The sequence below is a fragment of the Paroedura picta genome, chromosome 10 (assembly GCF_049243985.1).
Source record: "Paroedura picta isolate Pp20150507F chromosome 10, Ppicta_v3.0, whole genome shotgun sequence".
Taxonomy (NCBI): Eukaryota; Metazoa; Chordata; class Lepidosauria; order Squamata; family Gekkonidae; genus Paroedura; species Paroedura picta.
Window position 1 is genome coordinate 74,303,092 of NC_135378.1, and position 25,441 is coordinate 74,328,532.

The following is a 25,441-nucleotide window of genomic DNA, read 5'->3' on the forward strand; positions in this document are numbered from 1 at the left end:
CAGACACAGCTCTCAGTTTACAAGCCCTGAGTCCATGGCAGGATGTTTTGGAGGTCTTTCATTCACAGGGTTGCCATAAATCAAAAGTAGCTTGACATAACACATACTGGTAGCAAGGTAGGGATTGGCCTCTAGCTTGTCCAATAGACCAGTCAGATGGACCATTTTTTTGATTCAGTATAAAGGGAAATCCTGATGCCTCATAAGACGGCCCATGTCCTCCCAGCCTAGGAAGTTCTCTACTCCATTCCTTGGTGGAGAGACAAGAGAAGGCCACCATCACGCAGTTCTGCAGTTCCTTGGCTGAGTGGACTGGCCACTGGCCATACTGGAACTTACAGCATTCATCTGGGGCCATCTAATGATCATGGCAGAAGGTTTTGATGCCCAGTGCAGAAAAGCCCAATTTAACTGGCAGCAGTAGTTCAGTCCCTTGGTATCTTGATTCTACGTTAATAGGTACAAAGGAACCTGCCACAGCTACTGTGCTGAGCAGTAGCAGCTAGATAGATTTAGTTGGAAGAGATATGAGGAGAAGAGGCAAGAACTGAGAAAACTCATTTCTTTTTTTTGGTCCCCATAGCTCACAGATAAGGCTGGGTCTACATGGGCAGCACAATGAGGTGGGAACGGAATGGCAGAATGAACTGTACCATGCAGAAGGGGAAACGTCACTTTGTACTGCTGCACCATTAGCACATCAGGAAGAAGGAATATTCCCCAGCTCTTTGCCTTCTGTGCTGGTTTCCTATTTGCAGGTAATCTTTAACTTGGAGGGGGGCCCTCAGAAAAGTGCTTTCTCACATGCAATCTGCTAGCAGGAGCTGTCTGCGTGCAAAATGAAGGAAGGTTGCTTTAGAATAAAGTCTACTCCAGGCTTCTTGCTTTAGGACAGAAATAGATACTTATTAGTGTTAAAGAAATCCAGGTTGTGAAAGGAGAGGCAAGATATAGGCATTCTATCTGTCTAGCTCATGGAGGGAGAGAGACTCGGAGACTGCATGTTATTCCCTTGAAGGTTGGAGAGAGACAGAAATTCATAAAAATACTAATCTGAGATCAAAAAGAAAGCAGCAGAACTGACTAAGGAAATGATACAGAAAAATCTGACCTGTCCACCTTATTAACTCTATTGTGCCCACTAGTGCTGGTGCGCTTGATGTGTCCCAACACAATTTATATACAAAGTAATACTTATGACTTACTGCATACATCAGCCAATATTTCTGATTTACGTGATTGGGCATTCAAAGCTGACTCACTGATTGACCACTCTTCAATTCAGCTATCACAATCAGCCCCATGGTATAAAACAATTAAAAACGACCATTCTAGAGCATCATATTTAGTAAATATAACAACACGTAATCTTAGAATGGCCCTAACATCTTGGCAGTTTGAAATGATGCCATCATCCATGCTCTCTGGGCGATATCTCCGAATACCCACAGCCCAACGCATGTGTATATGTGGAAATCCATCTGTGGAGGACCTGCCCCACTATGTTTTGGCTTCCCTGTATTCTGAACCCAGGGGCAAATTCCTTGCCAAGTTATTACCAAACTCACACCCTATTTCTGATTTTAACAAAGTCACCTATCTGTTATCAGTTGTCGACCCCTATATCTCATAGAGGGTGGTACTTTTCCCTCTGGCTGCCAGGAAGATCCGAGCTAATGCATTTTTACAGGAGCCTCCACCTTGATACACCATTTTATCCCTTTTATTTAGCAGTCCATGTTTACAATTTTAGGTACACAATATTGGAGAAATATTGTTTTATTTATTTATATTTGTGCCATATTGTTTTAATTGTGTTTTGTAATGGCCTTTGGCTACAAACAATAAATGTTATCGTATCGTACAAAGTAATATTTGGTGGAAAGAGGGACAGGCCCTAAACCTGTCTGGCCCATGTGTACTGACCCTATGAATACAGACTCCTGCGTACATGACTGAGGCCTCCAGGGAAAAAGCAGGTTCTCAATCACATGTAGGCTATCTGATCAATGCACGGAGGCTGAATCAATGAATTTGATCCTACCCCACCCCCATCCCACTTGTTGACCAAATTCAGAACATTGACCTCCTAATGACTTCATTAGGAACAGCTACCAAAGACAGACCCGCAGAATGTAGGATTGGGACTGAGCACAGATTCTTTCCTTCCCCAGGATAGCCTTTGTGGCAACTTACTGGATGGAGTTTTCAATGCGAGTGATGGTGAGAAACGCCGCAAGATTTGCAGTGTAGGAGGAGACGACAATCAAGGCAAAGAGCCACCAGGCGCCCATCATCATTCGAGTAGCCAGTGTTGTATAGGGAACCTCTCCTCCTGTTAAACAGAAAAGGGGAAGTTAGAAATTGTGCTGCAAAGCATCCCTTCCTTATTCTTCAGGGGTGACTTCCACAAATAGCTTCTAGATGTCAGTACAGGTAGAGAGCCAGTTTGGTGTAGTGGTTAGGAGTGCGGACTTCTAATCTGGCGAGCCGGGTTCGATTCTGCGCTCCCCCACATGCATCCAGCTGGGTGACCTTGGGCTTGCCACGGCACTGATAAAATTGTTCTGACCGAGCAGTGATATCAGGGCTCTCTCAGCCTCACCCACCCCACAGGGTGTCTGTTGTGGGGAGAGGAATGTGAAGGCGACTGTAAGCCGCTTTGAGCCTCCTTCGGGTAGGGAAAAGCGGCATATAAGAACCAACTCTTCTTCTTCTTCTTCTTCTTCATCTACTTGGGTAAAACTGAATAGATTTTAGTCTGTAGTTGAGACATACACTATGCATGACACATGAAGCATAGAATGGGGTAGAAGGGCAGATGTGCCTTCATTCTACCTGTTCCTAACATGAGTGCCCACTTGAATTCATCAGTATATATCTGCCATGCATCTGTAAGCCATTTGTGAACTCTGTTTTGGGCCCATTTCACACACATCACCTAACTGTCAATGTGCTTTTGAACCTGGATTTCTCTGTACAAAATAAGAAAATCTACTTCTAAAGTGCATTGAAGGTGCATTATTCAACATCTTGTTCTTAATTATTAACTTTAATTAAGCTTTCCTTGTTGCTCTTCAGTATGTAGATAGTCTTCAAATGGGGAAAACTCCATTTAATACCGACATAGTAGTTACACACACTGCTTGGTGTAGTGGTTAGGAGCGTGGACTTCTAATCTGGTGAGCTGGGTTTGATTCCCCACTCCTCCTCTATATGCAGCCAGTTGGGTGACCTTGGGCTTGCCACAGCACTGATCAAGCTGTTCTGATCCAGCAATAGTATCAGGGCTCTCTCAGCCTCACCTACCCCACAGGGTGTCTGTTGTGGGGAGAGGAATGGGAAGGCGATTGTAAGCTGCTTTGAGCCTACTTCGGGTAGGGAAAAGCAGCATATGAGAACCAACTCTTCTTCATAATCTTCTTCAAGGCAACTGACATCTCTATATACAATGAAATGGTCTACAGCTTTCTTCAATATAATGTTAATTTTCTCCACTTATTAATACATTAGTCCTATTCCTAGGTTTAGAATGCTCATTGCCGGGATCATGTGTACTCTGGCCTTGGGAGAAGCCAGTTAGATTCAATGACTGTCTTCCTATAAAGATAGATTCAGATGCATAACTGTGTTGATCTGAAGCAGCAGAACAATATTTGAGTCCAATGGCACCTCTAAGACCAACAAAGCTCACATCGAGAATAAAGCTTTGTTGGTGGCTAAGTTTGGAGTTTGATGCTGGCTCAGTTTGGGTGTGTCTGCCCAAAAAGGCAACCATGGGCAGGACAGCCTATTTAATGATATGATGTTAATCAACTTACTTATTAAAATAAACCCAGTTAAACCCAAGCTGTTGTCTTGTGTCTTCATTTGCAAGCTGCCGAAGGAAAGGGAAGGCACTTTGAGACTCCTTCAGGTAGAGAAAAGCAGCATATAAGAACCAGCTCTTCTTCTTCAAACGATTTCTTCAGATATAAATGTAATTTGTTCTAGCTTCATATGGTTACGTAGCATCTTCATATGGTTACGTAGCTCTATCACATCACATGTTTTTTCCTCTGAACATATTATTATTATTATTATTTATTATTATTTATTTGATTTGTATGACTGCCACTCTCAGAAACCAGCTCACGGCAGTTCACAATGTTTCAATACAAATTAGTACATTAAAACCATTAAAATTTCCCATTAAAACCCCATAAACAATAGCTCAGTCAGCAATAATAGTTTAGGACACACACAATTATATCCCGCCTTTCAGATCCAAGGTTCTCATTCTCTAATGGCAGCAACCAATCCCCTCCCCATCACACGATGTAGAATCCAAAGTCTTTAACTCTCCCGCCCCTCCCCCCAAAAAACCCTGTGACTGAACAAAGGACAAAATGTCGAAACCAATAAAAATAACATCCACAAAGGTGTTTGTTAGTCATTGGGCTCTTGTACTGATTCATTCCAAATTAATTGTAGCTGTTAACTCTGTTCCTGCTGCATCACAATTTCAACTAAGGGCCATCCACCAAACAATTTTGAAAAACTGGGACTCAACCATGTAGTTATACTCAGCCCCAGGTTTGATTGAGTTAGGGCTTAACAGAGCTTTGACTGTGGTTAAAATGGCTCAAATTATCTAACCGGAAACATCTGTCAGATGCTGAACAAATCTTCACTGGGCTTCCTGCCCTTGTATCCTTTTGACACGAATAAGCTTTTAGATTCCTTCACAGACCTTTCATTTGGCCCATTTTAACACACAGACCTATATGACAGGTATTCTGGTATCCCCTGTGGACGAGGTATATACCTATGTAACTACTGGTGGCCTGAAACCAAGGTACATTTCCCCTGCTTTCATGATATCTCTGTGGCAGTTTGAAAAGTTCTTTGATAGTGCCTTCCTCTTGCAGTATTTCCCACCTATTCAGACTGATCCATACACTTACCCTCCTGTCTGGAATTGAAAAATGTATTACTCTTGCAATTGCTAAATAGGAATTAGTAGCTCTAAAAATCTGGGCTCCTGCTGTTTCCTGAACTTTGGAATAAACAGGAAGTACATCTAATGACTGTCTGGGTTTTTAATTTTATTTTCTATACTACTTTCTAACATTTGTAGATCTGCTTTCTGTGTGTATTTTTTTAAATGCTGAGTCTGTTGCTCTTATGAATTTTAACCAAGACTTTCTTGTGCTATCTTAAAGCCAATGTGCTAGGCAGACTTTGTGAATAAATGAATGGATTTTAGATTTATCGTTATATTAAAGAGTGACTCTGATCATGAACAAACTGCTTTGGCATACCCATACGTGATCACTTACCTTCATGCACACATGGGGCGATAATGTGTTTTAATCCAACTCGATTCTTTTTAGAAAGAAATAACAGAGCTTGGAAAGGTGCTGACTTACACCAACATCAAACGCAATCCAGTTATGTTGTTCAGAACGTCTAAATCAGGGGTAGTCAAACTGCGGCCCTCCAGATGTCCATGGACTACAATTCCCAGGAGCCCTTGCCAGCATTCGCTGGCGAATGCTGGCAAGGGCTCCTGGGAATTGTAGTCCATGGACATCTGGAGGGCCGCAGTTTGACTACCCCTGGTCTAAATTACTGAAATAACCCAACTTTTGTTTTATTAAGAAATACAGAGTGAGAACTACTTTAAGACTGCCCACTGCGAGAGTTTGAGCAGAACTAAGATTCTTACTACGCTTTTAAAGAAATTGAATGTTTCACATTCTGAGTTAATTATAAATGGGGTCCGCGCTACATGGATCTTTTGTCTTCAAAAACAAAAAAACGTCTATTAAATATGATAAGATCAACATAAGTTTCACGCTCTCCGACGCACGTTTCCACCTACTTCTGAAACTGTATCATTATCAGAAATGAGAATCTGCTGATTCTATCTGGAGATCTTAACTCAATATTAGGACTTTGGAAAGATGAATTGTTTCAGCTTAACTTGTAGAAACCTAATGTCATAGCTGTAAAATGAAGCATTTTAATGGGATATTTCCATTTCACAGTAGGTTTTACCACATCTTTTTGGAATTTTTCAATCTAAAACTAAATTACAATGAAATGGAACTTTTCAGACAGGCATACTAAATGAGCCCAATAGGGCTGATTGTCCCTTTGACCTTCCAGTGTCAATCTCTGTAGTTTGTGGTGATTTAAATTGAAATGGGCAGGGTGGTGAAGGGGAAACCTGTAATTTCCCAGGAACATTCACAGGCTCATTTTTCAAGCTCATGAATAAAAACCAAACGCCGTTTCCCCACAGTTTTTAATTGAGGTAAATTGGCAGGAGGAAGACGAACAAGTGAAAGTCAACCTCATGCCTTTCATTCATAGATAATATAGCTCTCCAGTTAGGAGGCCATTTGGCAGGTGGAAGGGAGGGCAGGGAGACCTGGACCTGGCAATGCCAGTCTTCTTCCATTCAAGCTGTATACAAATTTGACTTTTCATCTATTTCTAGACCACCTTTTGGCCCAAAGGTCCTCAAAGCAGTTGACTCAGGCTAAAATATCTTTAGAAAATCAGGGTAAAATTAGGATAAAGCCATCTTGCAAAGTACAGTAAAATGAAAAATTTAAGACACTCGGTAGTTTCAATAGCACCTTAGAGACCAACAAGATTTTCAGGGTGTAAGCTCTCAAGAGTCAAAGCCCACTTTGTCAGATACATATCCCAGTCAGAAGATGGGAGGGGGGATTACAAACCATGACACAAGCGTATAGTACAAATTATAACCCCCCCCCAAGCAGCCCCCCCTTGCATAGGCATAATCCTACAATGTCCACGTTTATACACTGGTGTCAATCAACATTTTAGAATTGATTTTGCAAAACAATATTTGCCTCCCTCTCTTTTACCTTCTCTTCCAATAGAAGAATCGTTTAAAGAGAATCTAAGGACAAACTGGTTATGTTCCTAACAGTCTTTCAGACAAAGTTTAATGACCAACAGACTGTAATTATTGTGCCTAATCAATATTGTCCAAAAAAAAAAAGAGAGAAAAGCTTGTAACAGAGAAATGTGACCCCTATTGGTTTAGTTGGCGTAATAAAATGGTCAGTTTTGGCAAATACAAGCTGTCATGCAAACTCCTCTGGACTACAGTTTTGATTCACTTGCTAGTTTTAAATTAAGGTTGACCTCAATGTGCCCTGAGAGTGGGCTGACCTAATCATATCTCCATGGAGTTAACTCCTATTGTCTCCAGGAAATGAAACTGTTTTCATTTCAGTTTTTATACCAATATATATTTGTACAACTGGATGGGACAGCCAAAGGAAAACAGCAAAGGAAAAGGGGGCTGCTCAGCCCAAAAGGAGTTAAATTGAAATCCTATGAGGGAGGGCGAAAACATCATAGTACCTGACAAAGGAAACTTTTGACTCCCAAATGCTTACACCCCCCCCCCTCCTCAAAACTGATCTGAGTATTAACTGGACACAAATCTATTTGGCTCTCTTGCTGCACACCAGCATGGTTACCCTCCTGAAACTGATGTAATAAGTTCTAATTTCGCTCCACTTTCAAAGCTGACTTGGAAAAGGAAAGTATTTGATTTAGAGGAAAAACAACATTACCTCCAGCCAGAGGGAATTTCACAGAAGGGGAAAAACTGGCTGAAAAGGTTCTGTAACAGTCCTAGCCAGACTAATCCCCATTACAGCAAGAAAAAGAACCATGTGTAGAACTCAGAAACACTTTAACCACTAATAAAATCCTTTTTTTATTTTTCCTTATTGAAAAAAAAATGAAACATGAAATATCTGAAAATTGGTTCTTCAGAAAGGAGCTTTTCCTCTGTGGAATACCACACAGGCTGTGATTTATACTCCTGTATCAACAAGCACATTCTTGACTGTCTGTCTGTCACATTTCTATCCTGCCCTTCCTCTGAGCAACTTGGAGCAATGTACATTTTATTCTCACAATGAAATCTGCGTGGGCAGATGCGGCTGAGAGGGAATGACAGGCTCAAGGTCACTCAATGAACTTCATGGGTGAGTAGGGATTTAAACCCAGTTCTTCCAAGTCGCAGTCAAGCACTCAAACCACAACACCAACTTGGTTCTCAACTACCTTAATCTTCTACCCTGACCACCCTGCCTGCCCTTCCATGACCTACTTATCTGTACTTCTCACAAATGTCTGTCTACTGTAATTGCAAACATGGGGTTATCTCATCTCCAATTTCTGTACAATGCCTGACTGAACACTGGTACTAACAAAACGCTACTTAATTCATTCTGTATTATGTTTCTGGCTGGTGAAAAACAAGGCCGCCTGTGAAGAATTCCAGGCAGATCCTGACAAAGTGGGTGAGTGGGCTACAATGAGGTAAATGAAGTTCAGCATAGGTAAGTGTAAGCTAACACGCACTGGAGCAGAAAATTCCAGCTTGCCCAGAGGGAACGAGACCTTGGGGTCATGGTGGTTAGCTCAAAGAAAATGTCAAGCCAGTGTGCTGCAGCAGTGAAAAAGCAAACTCTGTGTTAAGGATGATTAGGAAAGGGACTGAAAATAAGATGGCCAATAGTATTATGCCTCGGTATGAATCTACTTTGTGGCCTCGTTAAAAATACTGTGGGCTGTTCTGGTCACTATCTCATAAAGGGCAATGTAGAGCTGGAAAAGCATAGAAGAGGGTAATTAGGATGATTAAGGGGTAGGAGCATCTTTACTATAAGGAAAGGTTGAACAGCCTGGGACTGTTACTCTGAAGGGCCAAATAGCCAAACAGAACAGTCTGGGACTGTTTTGTTTGGTTGTTGGCCCTTCAGAGTAACAGGTTCATCACTATGTAAGAAAGATTGGACCACCCCTCAGATCCAGTGTGGCTTTACCCATCTTCTTACTATAATCTTGATGGCAACCAGCATTATGTTACCATGAGATCATGTCTTTGAGCTTTAATAATTTAAGCTGATAAAATGGAATGTTGCCATATGATTTGGCCTTCTATTGCTATTGTAACAACTGGTACAGTTTATGTATGGGAGGAGTCATCATATGGGAATGGAATTGCAGTCACTGTGGGTGGGGTGTGGGCAGGGAGCTGTGAATTTCTTGCATTCTGCAGGGAGTTGGACTAGAACAGGGGTAGTCAAACTGTGGCCCTCCAGATGTCCATGGACTACAATTCCCAGAAGCCCCTGCCAGCGTTTGCTGGCAGGGGCTTCTGGGAATTGTAGTCCATGGACATCTGGAGGGCCACAGTTTAACTACCCCTGGACTAGATGACCCAGGAGATCCCTTCCAATTCTATGATTCTATGAAATAATCCTTGCAGAAATATCCCAGATTTTCTTCAGGGATCATCTCTTGAAGGCCACTGCATCCTGTTGAGAACTGAAGGTTCAGCAAGCCTCAGAAAATTGGAATTAAAGATGTCAGCAGTATGATAATACAATTAAACAAAGTCAAATATTTTCCCATTTGGTGGTGCAAAAGCATGGAAAGAGCTAGCAGATTAAATGGCTAAATTGAACCAAGTTCCAGGGCAATATTGAACATGCAATTTCCTTACATATCTTAGAACATTTTCAAAGCAAGTTGGTCTTCATGGAGAATTAATTTGGATGTGTATCTGCATGAATTCTTCTTCAGAGACCCTATAAACAATTACTTAGTAGGCAAAAGTATTTACAAATGGAAGGAGAGATTTAAATTTAAGGCAGTTACCTGTGGGTGCGAGGACTTTTAATGTGCAGCCTCACAATTTAATCAGCTAAATTAGTATATCAAAAAACTGAAAGCCTTAGTTGCTTAATCGGTTGTGGCCAGTTTCAAGCCATGAGTGTTTGTTGGCTTTTAAAAGCTGTTTTTGCACTGGCGTGTTACTGTGAAGAGGAAAGAAAAAGGAAATAATATTGTGCTCCCTTATAACAGTCAGTATAGGGATAGGATAAGCAGCATATGGTAGAGTCCTTGCCAGCCAAATTTACAACCTGTACTACTCTCTTTCCATCACATAATCCTATCACACCATAGCTTCTCAATGTATCTGATTTTCATAGTGACCAAATATGGGGATCCTTAGGTCCAGAGATTGAAGCCGTGAAGAGACAACATAGACTTTCTACAAACTTGAAAAAACTCTACTGGCATGCAAAAAACCCAACAAACTGAAAATGTAAACAAGCACTAGGGGATGGGGTTTAAAACCCCCCAAATTAATAGAATCAGTACTTGTAGCTTTAAGAAACAAATGGCCTCAATGGTTGTTGCTAGGCAACCATGCAGAAACCAAGGCTTGATAGTTGGCAGTACTGAAAAGCAGAACCTGTTTTGGTCAGAGAACTCATCAGTGCCAAGCCCAGCAGTAGCTATTAGTCAACTTGCTACCACCCCAGTTGCATGATTTGCCCAAGCCTGAACAATTGCCACTGTGGTATCATGGTTAGAGCTTCACACTAGAACTGGGAGACCATTTTTCCATAGAAGCTTGCTGGGTGACCTTGAGCTAGTCACACCCAGTCAATATAACCCAGCTACCAGAAAGAATTATGTAAGCTGCTTTGCACCCCCATTATGGAGAAAAGTAGGTTATAAATGAAATAATTAAATGATAAGTATAACTGGAAGCAGATAAAAAGTTAGGATGGCCATTGGGTGGGAAGGAGAAAAGGAAGCTGGTGGCATGAGGATAGGGTGCTTCCCAGAAAGAGGCAATTATGCAGGAAACAGGATACAGAGAAAAAATAGGTACTCAATTCAGCCCATCAGGGCTGCCAGCAGCATACAACTGAGTCGTAGTTTGTCTAGGTAGAAGCTTCTGGGGTGTGGGAAGGAGGAAAAGCTTTCAGGGAAGGGAGGGGAAATGTTCCACTTGCATCTTCTATCAGGAATCATTGTTACCCGATTTTTAGAGACTTTCTGGGTATTTCCTGCACAGGACCCATCTACAGATCAAATAACTGCCATTGTTAACCCATGTACTATGATTTCCCTTTCCTTTTAAGCACCTAAACTCGTAAGAGATGCTTTCCGGCTTGGTTTCATGAACCAAAAGTCCCTTTGTTCATATATATTTTCCTCATTCCTGCAAACCGTTTTAACAGAGTAGTGTGAGACAAGAAAAATTATGTAGGCCTACTAAGTTGGATCAACTGGGCTGTTGACATAGCAACACAAGAGAGAGAAAAGAATAATAATGCTGCTTCCCCCAAAATTGCAATGCAGATTTTGAAGGTAATTGGATTTATCCTTATCTTCCAAACTAGTTTTACAGAATGGCAATACAATATGACAGCAAAGAACATCAGGTAGGGATTAAAGAGGGAGATGAATTAACCCAAATACCACAGGGTGTGTGAAGTGGAACTTTGCATTGTACAGCATCAGTCTAGAGTTTAATCAATCAAAACACCCACAGTAATACTTGGCTGTATGGGGGGGGGGGAATAACTCAGTGGTAGAGCCCACATTACCTATTTGGAAGGTCTCAAGTTCAATCTCTAGTATATCCAGATAAAAAGACTTCTACCTTTCAAAGTCTCTGTTCCAGCCTCAGCCTTTTTTCCTTCCTAATCTTGACACTCAGGACTTGTCCTGTAGACTACTGCTTGGCAAGGCAAGGTCTGGAATACAAAAGCTGGCACACCTGGGTTTTGAGTTGGTCAAAACAGCAGAATTCTCTTTCTGGCCCTCAGCTTAAATAAACTGATGCAAAGCAGCCACAGTTGTTCTGGAGGCAATTTCTGGAATGTTCCTGATGAGGCCTTAATTGGGTGAGGATCCTGCAGAGAACTAAGTCTAGCCTGGTTCTTCAGCGGGCATGCCAGCAGGTGTGCCTCCCCCCCCCATGGCACACGCTCGCTGTGCTGAGAGTGATTGGCTGCCTCCTGGTGCAGCAAGTGCCGTGCCGTGCCGTGCCGTGCCGTGCCATGCCGGGGGGGGGGGGAGGGAGGCATGCCTGCTGGTTTGCAGGCGGTGCCCACACCTCCCTCTCTCTCCCCAGTCCCCAGGCCTCCCTCTCCCCCCACACGTCCCCAGCCTGAAAAAGGTTGCGGGCCAGTGGTCCACAGTGTTGGGGGCTCTGCCTGAGCTCCCTGTTCTTCTTTGGGCCATATTTCTGGATCCCTGGGTTCCTCCTACAAGGTGTCCAAATCAGAGCCTCATATGAGACTACCAAAGCAGAGTCCAGAGCCAGCTCAGGCAACGCCTAGCTACCAGCAGGAGAGGGGGGAGCACCCCAGGAGAAAAATCGAGAAGAAACATAAAGTGTTGTCTAGTTACTGAAAGTTCTTACCATCGAGTTCCTGGAAATTCTGCAAGCTATCTGAAAGTTTTTACAATAGTTCCTAGAGCAACTTTTTGTCGCTTCCAGGAAACTCTAGGCATCACCAGAAATTCTATGGCAAGAAAACTGTACAAGTTGATAAGGGATTATTTTTCTTTTTGATTTTTCTCCTGGGACTTGAGGGAGGGGGATTAGCAGCCCAGCTGAAAGACAATCTATCAGACTCAAAGGATAAAGTGTCTGAAGCATACACGGCAGCTTCATTTTACATTCTTCTATCTTTTCAGGAGTCTAATATTTTTTGTGTTAATGAGAAACACACTCTAGAACAACAAAAGTTTTTAGGTTAGAATGTCCTTTTCTTCATGAGTAGCCAGGAAAGTGTATATTTGCCTGCTTTTAATTACTGTTGGCATTTCAAACTCTTGTGCTAGAGGCAACCATCTTGTTTCAGCTTGATCTTGTCTGTGCTTTCCAAAAATGACCTGATGCCATAAACTGTAAACAAGGCTCATATTTGATTTGATCTTAATTGAAAATGTCCAAATTTTGACGTTGAGTGATAATTACGTTACAACAGAATGGCAGGATGCTGCTTAACCGACAAACTCTACTATTATTCTAACACGTTGCATTGTGAATCTTTCTTGAACTTCTTTTTCTTACATTAGCTTATGCTTACCTGAAAAGGTCTGGATGGGAATTTTGCATCACATGAAATATAAGCTCACAGTCACCTTACTTACTAATACTTCAACCCAAAGCATCTTAATAAGCAGAAAACAATACTCACAATGATTCATTTCTTCCACAATTCTATTAAATAGACATCAATATATCCATTCAGTTAAGACTCTAGCCATTCTGCCTAGTGGATTGTGCCACCGGGCCCCAATTCCCTAATCTTAGCCTACTTCTATCCCCTCGATCTCTTCGCTTTCTTTCTATTCTTGTAATGAAGGTTCTCTCTTCTATCAGTGATATTAGCGTTGCTGTGACAAAGTAATTCCAAGAAAACACACATCCATAATGAAGACAAACAGCCAAGCAGTGAGTTCAGTCAGCCGGTATACTTTAACCTGCAGTTGCTCTATGGACTATTGGACTCCATGGACTATTGGGAATGTTCAGCCTGGAGAAAAGGAGGTTGAGAGGGGACATGATAGCCCTCTTTAAGTATTTGAAAGGTTGTCATTTGGAGGAGGGCAGGATGCTGTTTCCGTTGGCTGCAGAGGAGAGGACACGCAGTAATGGGTTTAAACTACAAGTACAACGATATAGGCTAGATATCAGGGGAAAAAATGTCACAGTCAGAGTAGTTCAGCAGTGGAATAGGCTGCCTAAGGAGGTGGTGAGCTCCCCCTCACTGGCAGTCTTCAAGCAAAGGTTGGATACACACTTTTCTTGGATGCTTTAGGATGCTTAGGGCTAATCCTGCGTTGAGCAGGGGGTTGGACTAGATGGCCTGTATGGCCCCTTCCAACTCTATGATTCTATGATTCTATGATTCTATGAGTATATGAGGCAACAGAAGCTTGGCATCAAGTTGGAGTCTCTACTTGGCATTGGTTCTGTTGGGCTTGCCCCATCAGCCCACGGTTCTGATTGGCTTCTGAATTTCATCGCCTTCAGTGCCATCATGCCTGATCTCATCAGACCTTTGGAGCTAAGCAGGGTGGACCCTGGCCAGCATTAGGATGGGAGACCTCCAAGGGCACTAGGGTCATAACACAGGGGCAGGCAATGGCAAACCACCTTAGGATGTTTCTTGCCTGGATGCCAGACAATTCTAGGATCTCCCAGCTATACTACGCACATATGATAAATAAATAACCACCACTACAACTTCCCACCCTCCCATCACTGTTAGGACACTTCAAAGCAAGGTGGTGTGGGATACATGCTAAGGCCAGAGAGACTTGAGAAAGAGGGGCAGCAAAAGAGGACAGAACAAATATGAAAGGGGGCCAAGGAAAGTGTGTATGTGGGATCGGGCAAAGGAGGTCAAAGGGAACTTGAAAGAAAGAAGTGTGGAAATAGTCAAGACACAGAGCAGCAAGCAGGCGTTTCCTGACCCACCAAACAAATGGAGGGGGTGTAATCTTTGGACAGGTTCTATACAATATGGTCAGTCTCTGCTACTCCCCTGACGTCTGTATCCTACCATTCTGCTCAGCAATCTGAAGTTTTCCTCCAGCTTAAGTGGATCTTCTGCCCAAGGAAGAGTCTCCTAAATTAGAGGAAGGCCTCAGACTTCATGGATGGGTCAGATACAAGCCAAAGACACCATTCCATCCAGTTCTCAAGAACATTCATGAAGTTCAGTGGATGAAGCAGAAGGAAGAAACGGTAGGGTATAAATTTAGTTTTATAACTAGAAATGTGTGTGCACATCTTTGGAAATGTTACACTTCCAATCTATTAGTATTATGCTTTCACACTGGTATTTCTCACCTAAGCTGCAGAATATTACAATTGTTACCACCCTGTCCAGCTTTTGTTTCCATTCACATTATTTACAGAAAAAATAATGAGAACACCAATTATTTCTGTAGGACAAGCTCCACTGCAAAAAAATAAAAATAAATAAATTACAGAGCTTGTAGACAAGTGTTACTGTTTTTTTAAGGGAAGAAATCACTGCTTGATCTGCGTGTGCTTATATTTATTTATTTGTACACATGTCTAAAGGCAGAAAACAGATAATGAGCCTCAAACACAGACATGCTATATTTTATCATGGGTGAACGCTAGCAGAAAGGGACAGGGAAGAGGGAGATAAGGAAGAAAAAGATCATTTGTTGCTACTTTCATCCATAATAGACATGATGCTTATTTTGTTCTCATCTTATCTCAGCCTAGGCCTTACACCTGTTTGGTACTTGCACTAAGTTGTATCACTCAATCTCTGCATCCACGCAGATTGTGGCTATTGTGGTTTCCGAGCTTCTGTGCGAAATGAGTAACTAACCAACACATTCTTGAACTACCCGCCAAGCTCTTTGAAACCATTATCTCTATAGACTTATTCCATCATTACGATGACATGTACTGGGAGTCCACTGAGAGAAATGTGCACTACCTGCTGATGCTCCTGATACGCACTCGTGGCCATTGCATGGGAATACAACAACACCCACATTCTTTGGGGTCAAACAGGGGAGCAAAGGTATTGGTGCACAGAGAATCCATGACAAGCCTTAGTGACACAAATGGCAGCTGAACATACCAGGAGATATGCATGCACATGCCATTGTTGGTGGTGGGTCCTCAGAGCTCTCTCAGCCTCACCTACCTCGCAGGGTGTCTCTTGTGGGGAGAGGAAGGGTAGGCAATTGTAAGCTGCCTTTGAGACTCTTTCAGGTAATAAAAAACAAGGTACGGAAACTCACTTCTTCCTCTTCTTCTGGCTTTCTAGATCTGACAAGCTTGGGCCATCCATGTCAGGGCTATGGTATATAAAGGTAAAGGTAAAGGTATCCCCTGTGCAAGCACCGAGTCATGTCTGATCCTTGGGGTGACGCCCTCTAGTGTTTTCATGGCAGACTCAATACGGGGTGGTTTGCCAGTGCCTTCCCCAGTCATGACCGTTTACCCCCAGCAAGCTGGGTACTCATTTTACCGACCTCGGAAGGATGGAAGGCTGAGTCAACCTTGAGCCGGCTGCTGGGATTGAACTCCCAGCCTCATGGGCAAAGCTTTCAGATGGCTGCCTTACCACTCTGCGCCACAAGAGGCTCTTATATGGTATATACTTGCCACTAGAATAATTCATCAGGACATAGCCTATATTACTTTTGTATATAGTCATGCTGGGAAGGGCAGGGCACTAACTAACTAACTGACTGACTGACTGACTGACTGACTGACTGACTGACTGACTGACTAACTAACTAACTAACTAACTAACTAACTAACTAACTAACTAACTAACTAACTAACTAACAAAACTGATATGGCTTGTGCTGACTACCAGGTTGGTTATACAGTTATACAGCAAGAAAAGTACCAGTAAGCCCTGTTACATAATTTGACCAACTAATTCCTTTCAACTCTACTCAGTTGCTGTGTTTGTACTGGTGGCTCTCCGTGCTTTGTGAGGCTACATTTATCGCATATGTATCATTGTACTCTGGAACATCCTGCCAAGATGGTTTAAAAATGGCCACAGAAATCTTCACTCATTCGGCAGTCTCTCATCAGAGTATACTGGTCAAGGTTCTCCCTGGGGATTCCCCTATGGCCCAGTAATTATTTTCAGAAGTCTCCATGCATATTTATGCCTCCAACAGCTGGTTGACACAAATCTCTATCAGTATAAAAACACAAATGTACATTGTACTTTTAGTAGAGAGTCCAATGTACCCAATATCAATCAATCCACAAAACACAAGAGTGTTTTTAATAGCAGCTGCAACATTTAATAGCGAGATGTGTGTTAAGCTTTCAAGTTCTGTACCGAGGTGTGCTGTACTATTGTTTATTCCAAATGGATCAAGCTACCAGAGGAAGCTCCTCTGGCATGATAGGAACATGTGAAATAATATTTATTTTATAATACCCAGCACAAATACCCAGTGCTTAGCCAGCTGCTGATCTCTTTAGGCAGTGCTATCTTTTGCCCAGCCTTACAAATCTCCCCACGAAGTGATTCTATCATTTTTATTCTGTGCCTTGATTAACAGAGAAGGGGAGAGGAATGTAAAGAATGAGAAAAAATTGTAGCTGTTTCCCTCCCTCCCATCTTATGAGTGTCTAGGGAGAAAGAATAGAAATTCAGGAGCTTTTATAAGTCTAGCTTAGATAGGAATTCAGGTCTCTGATTAAAAAAGAGGATAAAAAAGGAAATAAAAAAAGAGAACAGCCTTATAATAAATACAGTTACCCAGCTTCCTCTGCTCTTGTGACTTTTAGATGAAACTGAATGCATTTAAATATATATCGAACTCATAAAACAAAGGTCTAACAAGTTCACTCCATAAGCACAGGGATCCGCTGTAATAATGGGGAAAGGCTATCCCTTTAACTGAGCTCTGATGCCAATTTTTCTGCATCGCTACCAATGACAACGCTAGACAAACACTGAATTAATTCCCATTAAATCAGCATCCCAAAAGATCAAGTAGTCCTTTAATAATAACCTGGTTAAAATAATGTTGTCATCATATATTGGTTCTAGCAGGGTGGGCACCAGTCTACTCTGAAGTAGGGCAGCTGCCAGGGCCTAAGACTCCTAGAGTGCCACTGACCCTCAGTCATGCACCTCTCAGCCTCCTGTCTGTTCCTGTGGTCTCAACTGCCCAGGGTCCTTAAGAGTCACTCCTAATGGCAATGGCAGCTGCATGAGACCTGGCATAACCCACAACATCTGAAGGGCCCCTGCTTCCTCCCTCCCAGAACTCCATCAGTGCACTCTGAACCTGTTTGCACTATTTTCCACTCTTTGCACTGTTATAATTATCTGTTATTAGTGTCAATGCTGTGGTTATTTATATGTTATGGATTGTTTCATGTACTGTTTATACGTTTTATGTAAACTGCCCTGAGCCTCCGGGAAGAGCGGTATATAAATATAATAAATGAATGAATAATGAATAAATGAAAACACTGGCCACTGCTGCCAGGAATGAGGGTCCAGGTGGTGCAGGCAACTGAGCATGGGTGCTGATGTGGCTTTCAAATGGGAGAAGGATGCCCAGGAAAGTTGGGCACATGCAGTTGTAGGGGTGGACAAGAAAGCATGGAGGGGAAGGGGACCCGGTGGTGGTGAAATGAAGCCACCAGAAGTTAAAAGGGCTGCTCCTTCTGGAAACCAGCCAATCAGCAGAGACCAATCAACAAGTCAGTCAAACAAAGGGAGGGGGAAGAAAAAAGTCTCGGCAATCAGGTTTTTCTGGTTTCCAGGGGGAAGAGTCTATTTGGGTGCAGATTACAGCAGGTGGGTTAATGCTCTTTCCAGTTGGGGGAAATGACTGTTGTAGATCTCTGGCATCATTAGAGTCTGATTCGAACAGAAATCAGCAGGACCGAGGCTGAAAAAAACATGTGGGTGCCCACTCACCCCTGGTTTATAGTACATCTTGCAAACACGACTTTTCTCAGAGCTGGGAAGTGGTCATAGTGGCACATTGCCGTTGCTCTAAATGGCTAGTTGTCTCAAGTACAGGAAGCTTACCACATGGCAGAATGTTAGGCAGATTTGTTTTTTACTTCTTAAAACAAGTTCTAATGTGAGATCAAACTCGTTGGAGAAATCATTAATGCTCGGCATGGTCAGCAGCAAAAGGAAACGTGGTCGCCAAAGGATCCAGTGGCTCAACATGATCAAAGCTGAGAGACAGATGACCATGAGCCAACTGAAAGAAGCAGTCAGAGACAGGGATGCATGGAGAAGACTTCCCTATAAAATCGCTGAGGGTCGGACACAACTGAATGGATAACGTCGTCGTCATCATCATCATCATCATCATCATCATCATCATCATCATCATCATCATCAATAGAGATGAGCAATAGAGATGACTGGGCTGTAACAGTGCAAATAAACTGTTTCTGCAGCCCAGAATTCTACAGGAGCTTGATTGAAATGTGATACTAAGTGAGGCAATTGCAGTCTCCCATGGGACTTTGTCTTGTCCCTTACAACAGGGCTGCTACACTTGGCAAGTAGATATGTGCCATGTGTTCTGGGAGTCTTAAGGGGAGGGGCAGTTTATAAATACGATGATGATGATGATGATATAAATCTCACCCTCGCCCCTCCCACTTGGGAACCCCCTGATGTAAATAATGTATGAAAGTGGAAGAACAGCACTGCAAAGAGAGGAAACAGATTCTTACAGTCTGATCCTACATATGCGGCACTCAGAAATAAATCCCAATGAGATTAATTAATCAATCACGCAATTAGTCATGCAGATATAGCCAGTTGACTTAATCCTGGGCATTATTACTTAGCAACAAATGCAGCTAGCTTTAACCAGATGTACTCAAAAATAAGTGTGAATAGGATTCTATCCTTATGGGACATTCTCATGCATATTGACTCAGAAGGAAGTCTCACTGGAGTTTACTTATGAGTAAATGTGGATAGGTCTGCAGCCTCATGGTAAGACTGCCTGAATGGACTTCCCAAAGGCTTTTGACAAGTTCCCTTATCCAAGAATCCTTAGTCAACTTAACAGTCATGGAATAAGAGGATGGCTTCTCTTGTGGATAAAAATAATGGTTTAATGACAAGAAGCAAAGGAGAGGAATAAGTGGACAATGAAAGGAAGAGAACACTGGGGTCCCACAAGGATTGGTACTGGCGCTGGAACTATTTAATTTATTCATGAATGATCTGGAACTAGAGCTAAATAGCATTGTGACCAAGTTTGCAGATCACCCCAAATTATTCAGGATGGTGAAAACCAAGGCTGGCTGTGTAGAGCTCTAAGAATATCTCCACATATAGGCTGAGCAAGAGACAAATAAAGTTTAATGTCGGTAAGCATAAAAAACCCCCAACTTCAGGCTAACGGGGTCTGAATTTGCTGAGACTGAGAAGGCAAAACAATCTTGGGTCATAGTGGATAACTCAATGATAATGTCAAGCCAGGATGCTGCAGCAGTCAACAAGGAGCGGTGGGATAGAAATCTAATAAATAAATACATGAAACTCTATGTAAGGGATTATTAGGAAAAAGTCTGAACATTAAAAAGCCATGATTATAATAACCCTGGAGAGATCTATGTTGCAGCCTCACTTGGAATGCAGTGTACAGTTCTGGTCACCGAGTTATTTGCAGCCAGACACCCCCCCCCCCCATTCAGGGGTAGTTTATAGGTAGATATACAGAAAACACATCTCTTGAACCAGTGTTAAATCAAATAATAATTTGCTGCATACTACCTGGCTAAAATGGCCAATGGGATAGACATCAGTTGCAACTCAAATGCCAAAATGCACTGTCTATTCCCAAGCAAGTACAGAAAATATGGCCACAGGCCAGCTGTCAATCTCCAACATATCCCTGGACACTTACATTAGATTCTGTCAGCTCATAGGAGTGGTTTTGCTAATGGGTTTCTCTCCCCACCCAAAAGAGATGCATATTTTTGGGACAATAGGTTCTCCAAGAATGGTAAGCAATCTTGTCAGTTTCCCAATCGTTTCCTTTCTCTCACACGCACAGAATGGAATTAGCAATTCCTATTTACTGCCCCACTTAGACAGTTTCCCATCCAGCAATCAGCGTGTCATTAAGACACCTTAACATTTTTAGTTCTACTCTGGTAAAGCTATTACAGGTATTGTCTATCACCTGGGAACTAAATATGATTTATATATCTTATTTATATAAATATAATTTTATTTATAGCCTGCCATGCCCATGCAGTGGCTCATGGTGGGTAACAGTTAGATTTGGGGGTGGGGTCCGTTCCATGTGTTTTTTCCCCCTCTTGCGGTCGATTCGCTATACCATCACTCTGTGTCCAGCATATCTCACTGCAGATTTAAACTGCAGGTTTTATGCTAGACCCATTATGCACGGGCCAGAATGACCGAAGTGGCGGCAACAGGGCTTCGGGGAAAATCCCCGATTATGCCCGACGTCACTACCATCCAGGGCCCAACCCAGCCCAGGGCCACGGAAGGCCCGCGTTATGGAAACGCGAGAACTTCTGCAGCTTCCTGATACTGAGGGCGCCTGCAGGGGCTGGGGCGGGCCTTTTGGCCTGCCCAGCCCAGACCTATGGTGTCTCTGTAGGGACACTGCATGCCCCTGCAGGCTCTGCAGAACCACGAGCCAGCAGGGGCAACCCCCTGCCCCCACCAAAGCATGTGGAGGTGCCCCCCCACTCCTCCTGGCCATTCCCCATTTCCCCTGGGCTGCTGTCGCTTACCCCAGAGCAAAGCGCATGGGCACGCCACCCCTGTTTATTTATGGGGAACAGCGGAGCATCCTGCCCCACCGCAACGGCACGGTGGCAGTGCGGAGTAGCTGCCACCATGCATAAAGAGTCATTGTGATATAATATTGGATCAATTCCTAGAAGGAGCAGCCTACTGTGGAACAGACACACTTGAAGCAACAGGAACACATAAGCAAGGAAATGAGAACGCCAGAAAATCCCTTGATAGAAAATAGTCTAACTGTGGAATCTCACTGTTTACCTTGGGTTTACTATTGAAAATTGCTACCTTCTATTTTGGGACTGTCTCTCGACTGTATGACAATACAAAGAGTAGTTTGTCTCAACTATGAAATAAAATCTCATCACCATAATGCCTCTAATAAAAGAAAGTGAATGCAGGATTCTCCTACTGAATGGCATCGGAATAGCTGATGATGAGCCATTCATTGCTGTAGTAGAATTCTTATGAATAAAAGAATGGAGATGTAAAGAAACAAACACCACTTTGTACGGAGACAAAGATTTTGCTCAGAGGTTGTTTAGAAAGACTATAAGAATTAGCAGGCTTACTGTATCATGCATTTTTGAGTTCTACTGTTTCTATAGAACTTTATCAAAATAGCATACTGTCAAACTTTCAATGACTTCCAAACGGATGTGGTGATGTATTGCTTTAATGCCATGTGTTCAATGTGGCTGTCAAACAATAGGACAATAGGGTTTATTGTCTATTTCGGGGATTCACAACCAGGATTCCGTGGACCCCCTGGGGTCTGCAGGAGCTCTGGAAGGGGTCTGTGGCTTTTCTCTTCCTGACTTAATGGACAGCCACAAGTTAGGGAACAAGCTGCTTCCACTGGGGGACCTTCTCAGGATGCCCTGAACATTTACAGCAGGAGATGCCCTCCTCCCCTGAGGTTAAGACTACTCTTTCCCCATCAGCAGAAGCTCTCATGTTGGAATCTAATCTCTTCCTCTCCAGGTAATAATAATAACAATTATTATACTTTAGCTCATGTTCTTCACTGGGTGATGAGAGGAGACCTGTATGAGAAACTGGTTGAGGGACTCAAACCAACTCCACCCAGAACTGTCCTCTATGGGGAAAATGTCCATTAATTTCAGAAATGAAACACTGCATCACACTGTCAACATATCTCAGCATCAGGTTGGATATATCCAGCTTTTCCACAGAATAAAAATGGAGGAGAGGGTCCCCTAGTGCTGGGTATCATGGGATCTGCGTCAATGAAAGGTATGTGGGATAGGGGCTCGTGTAAAGCGGGAAATTAGTGATACTTACTGAGTGATAAATCTGGCTGGACTTGTCCATCTGCTATTAAGCAACAGAGGCTGCCTGTCAATAAGGTGCCCAGGACTACATTTCCAGGACTATTTACACTTGTACTACTGAATGCATCGAAGAGCCTCTTGTGGCGCAGAGTGGTAAGGCAGCTGCCTGAAAGCTTTGCTCATGAGGTTGGGAGTTCGATCCCAGCAGCCGGCTCAAGGTTGACTCAGCCTTCCATCCTTCTGAGGTCGGTAAAATGAGGACCCAGCTTGCTGGGGGGAAAACGGTAATGACTGGGGAAGGCACTGGCAAACCACCCCGTATTGAGTCTGCCATGAAAACACTAGAGGGTGTCACCCCAAGGGTCAGACATGACCCGGTGCTTGCACAGGGGATACCTTTACCTTTACCTTACTGAATGCATCAGATTTCATTTGATTGTGGCTAGCTCTTTTTCAGAATGATTTGGAGTATTTTGCAGGAGGGCTGACAAAGATCATCTTTGCAGCTTCTGGGGTTGTCATTTATTCTTTAGAGCAGTTTAGTGCTAAGCACTCCGAGTCACTTGTGTACCAGAGGACGGCTCCCATTTAAAACAATTTTGGTCACACAGATTTTCTTCTGGAATATTACAAACCAACAGAGAATGATTCACGGTTAATTAAGAAGAAATGTCAATAAGAAAAGAATGTTGTTGCAGAATAATGGCTTCCTGCCGGCAGGGATATGCCAAGAGAAAGATAAGACAAAGCCATTTATTAAGCAACTGTACACTACAGGCAGCGCAGTTCTACCGATTATTGGACGCCTCGGGTGGCAGTATAAGAAACAAGACTGAACGATGAATAGCTTCAAGGAGTAGGAGAAGACTGTAATCGCCCAGAAGTGCTGGCTTTTGCAGACTATCACATTGCACTTATGTAAAAGAACTCGGGAAAAGCGATTATAGCCAGCTCCGTTCCTTTAGTCTGCATATTAAAGGCACAATTTACGGGTTAGTGATTTCATCAGCAGCCATAATGTTCCAAATGTGACCAGTCATTCAAGATCTGTGCCACCCAAGACTTAATCACTGCATTCCATATTATTTCATATCACACAAGCAGTTCCCACTTCCCCAGGTGGTGGGCAAGTCCAGGATTAGCTGCTGCATGATTTGCATTAGAGGAGAATGTACCGGAGATGTGCTTGTTTCTGTGAGATTTCTTTACACACATATGCATTCAGCATTGTGGGAGCAAGCAAGTACCTGAACAGCCTGATCTGTAAAGTGCCATCATTTTTGAATGCCCTCTAGTACAGTCCTCTATGCCAGGGATCTGCAACCTGGGTTTGGATTGTTTGGGTTGAGAGTGTCCTGAAAACCCAGTTTATCTCAGGAGAGTATGAGAAATTTACAGTGCCAGAGTCATGCCCTCCTAAGAATGCTTAGTGTGGGTGAACAGATGACTATTGTGTTTTCTTTGTCAATATTTTGTCAAATTTCTGAGCAAAAATGAGGTTAAGGAAAGGGTGAAAAGGCAAAAGTGATGAGGCAGTTAAGAGCCATGAAACATTCACTGTAGTTGCAGAATGACCCTGCTGAACTGCAACAACTGTTCTTCCTTGAGTCCTCCCAAGAGATTGAGGCATTCATCTGCTATACCTGGTGTCTATCCACTGAAACATTATTCTTCTGAGTCTCACCCCACTCCCCGAGGGGCCCTTTGCTTTTCTCTATCTGCATTGACACCAGCAGGTCACCTGGAGTTTCTCTTGCAATGAGGGCCAACACTCTTATCCGGGGATAGTCAAACTGCGGCCCTCCAGATCTCCATGGACTACAATTCCTATGAGCCCCTGCCAGCCTTTGATCATGGGAATTGTAGTCCATGGACATCTGGAGAGCCGCAGTTTGACTACCCCTGCTCCTATCACTCTATTCTTTTTTACTTTGGTCTCAGACCAGCAAAATAAAAATGTACAAAACAAACATATACATAAGCAATCAGCAGTTATACAAGTAAGAAGTTGTAAATTAAAAGAGCAAAAATTATTAAGATAAAATGTTAGGTCACCTGTTGCTGGTGCATTTTCCAAGCAACAGCACAGAATCTTGCAGTTAGAAGTGTATGTTGGGGTACTTTGTCAGAGAGTAACAGCCTGACATATTCCAAATCTGGACAACCTGGGAAATTGTTAATAATAGATCAGATGGTCCTGGAAGGAACCGCTTGGTAGAAGGAGCAGCGGAGTAAGATATGCACTGTGGACTCGATTGCCCTTAATGCACAAGGACTAACCCTTTCCACAAGTGGAATCTTATCACTCTATTGACATCACTTTACAGGCTCCTCCTAGCTCCACATGATACATGTGGCCATCAAGGTGTGAGAGCTCCTTCCTGCAAGCTATCCCTAGATGGATTCGGCCAAAATGTACCTTGCTCCCTTTGTTTCACTAGTTTTATCCCCCTGGTTGCCCACCTCTCTTGGGATTAGCCCTTCTCTTCCTATTATTCCCAGGAAGTGATTCCATCTAGCCTCCAGCATCTTCACATCTCTGACACTCCTGAGAATCCCATTCCCATCAGGGTATGAGCTGGCCCTTTGATGTTCTCCACTGGATAGAAGCATTTGCATAACCAAACTGTAAGTACTGGGCGCTTGTCTGAGCAACTGATGAGATGACAAATGCCTTAGAGCAGTGGTAGTCAAACTGCAGCCCTCCAGATGTCCGTGGACTACAATTCCCAGGAGCCCCTGCCAGCAAATGCTGGCAGGGGCTTCTGGGAATTGTAGTCCATGGACATCTGGAGGGCTGCAGTTTGACTACCCCTGCCTTAGAGCCATTGATTGCCCTCCTGTTTCCTGACCTTTTACTGACAGAGAAATATCTTGGAAAGAATGCAGCCCCAAATTCCCATTCTCTTCAATAGGCTTAGAAGGGTGTAAATCAGTTTTAGGCTGGTATTCTCACTTGCTGCAGTGAGGGCAGACACTCAC

At 43.0% G+C, this 25,441-nt stretch overlaps 1 protein-coding gene across 8 annotated transcripts in view; it reads right to left on the bottom strand.

Annotated features, from left to right (window-relative positions):
* The window catches only part of GRID2 (glutamate ionotropic receptor delta type subunit 2), an 857,916-nt gene that overhangs the window by 139,213 nt on the left and 693,262 nt on the right, over window positions 1-25,441 (bottom strand). For all 8 annotated transcript variants that reach the window (XR_013224929.1, XM_077300873.1, XM_077300872.1 and 5 more), the window contains one exon: window positions 2,197-2,335. Coding sequence is in view for 7 of the 8 variants with exons in the window: in XM_077300873.1 (XP_077156988.1) it covers window positions 2,197-2,335 (139 nt within the window). In the remaining variant the exon portion in view is untranslated. The remainder of the gene's footprint in view (window positions 1-2,196; window positions 2,336-25,441) is intronic.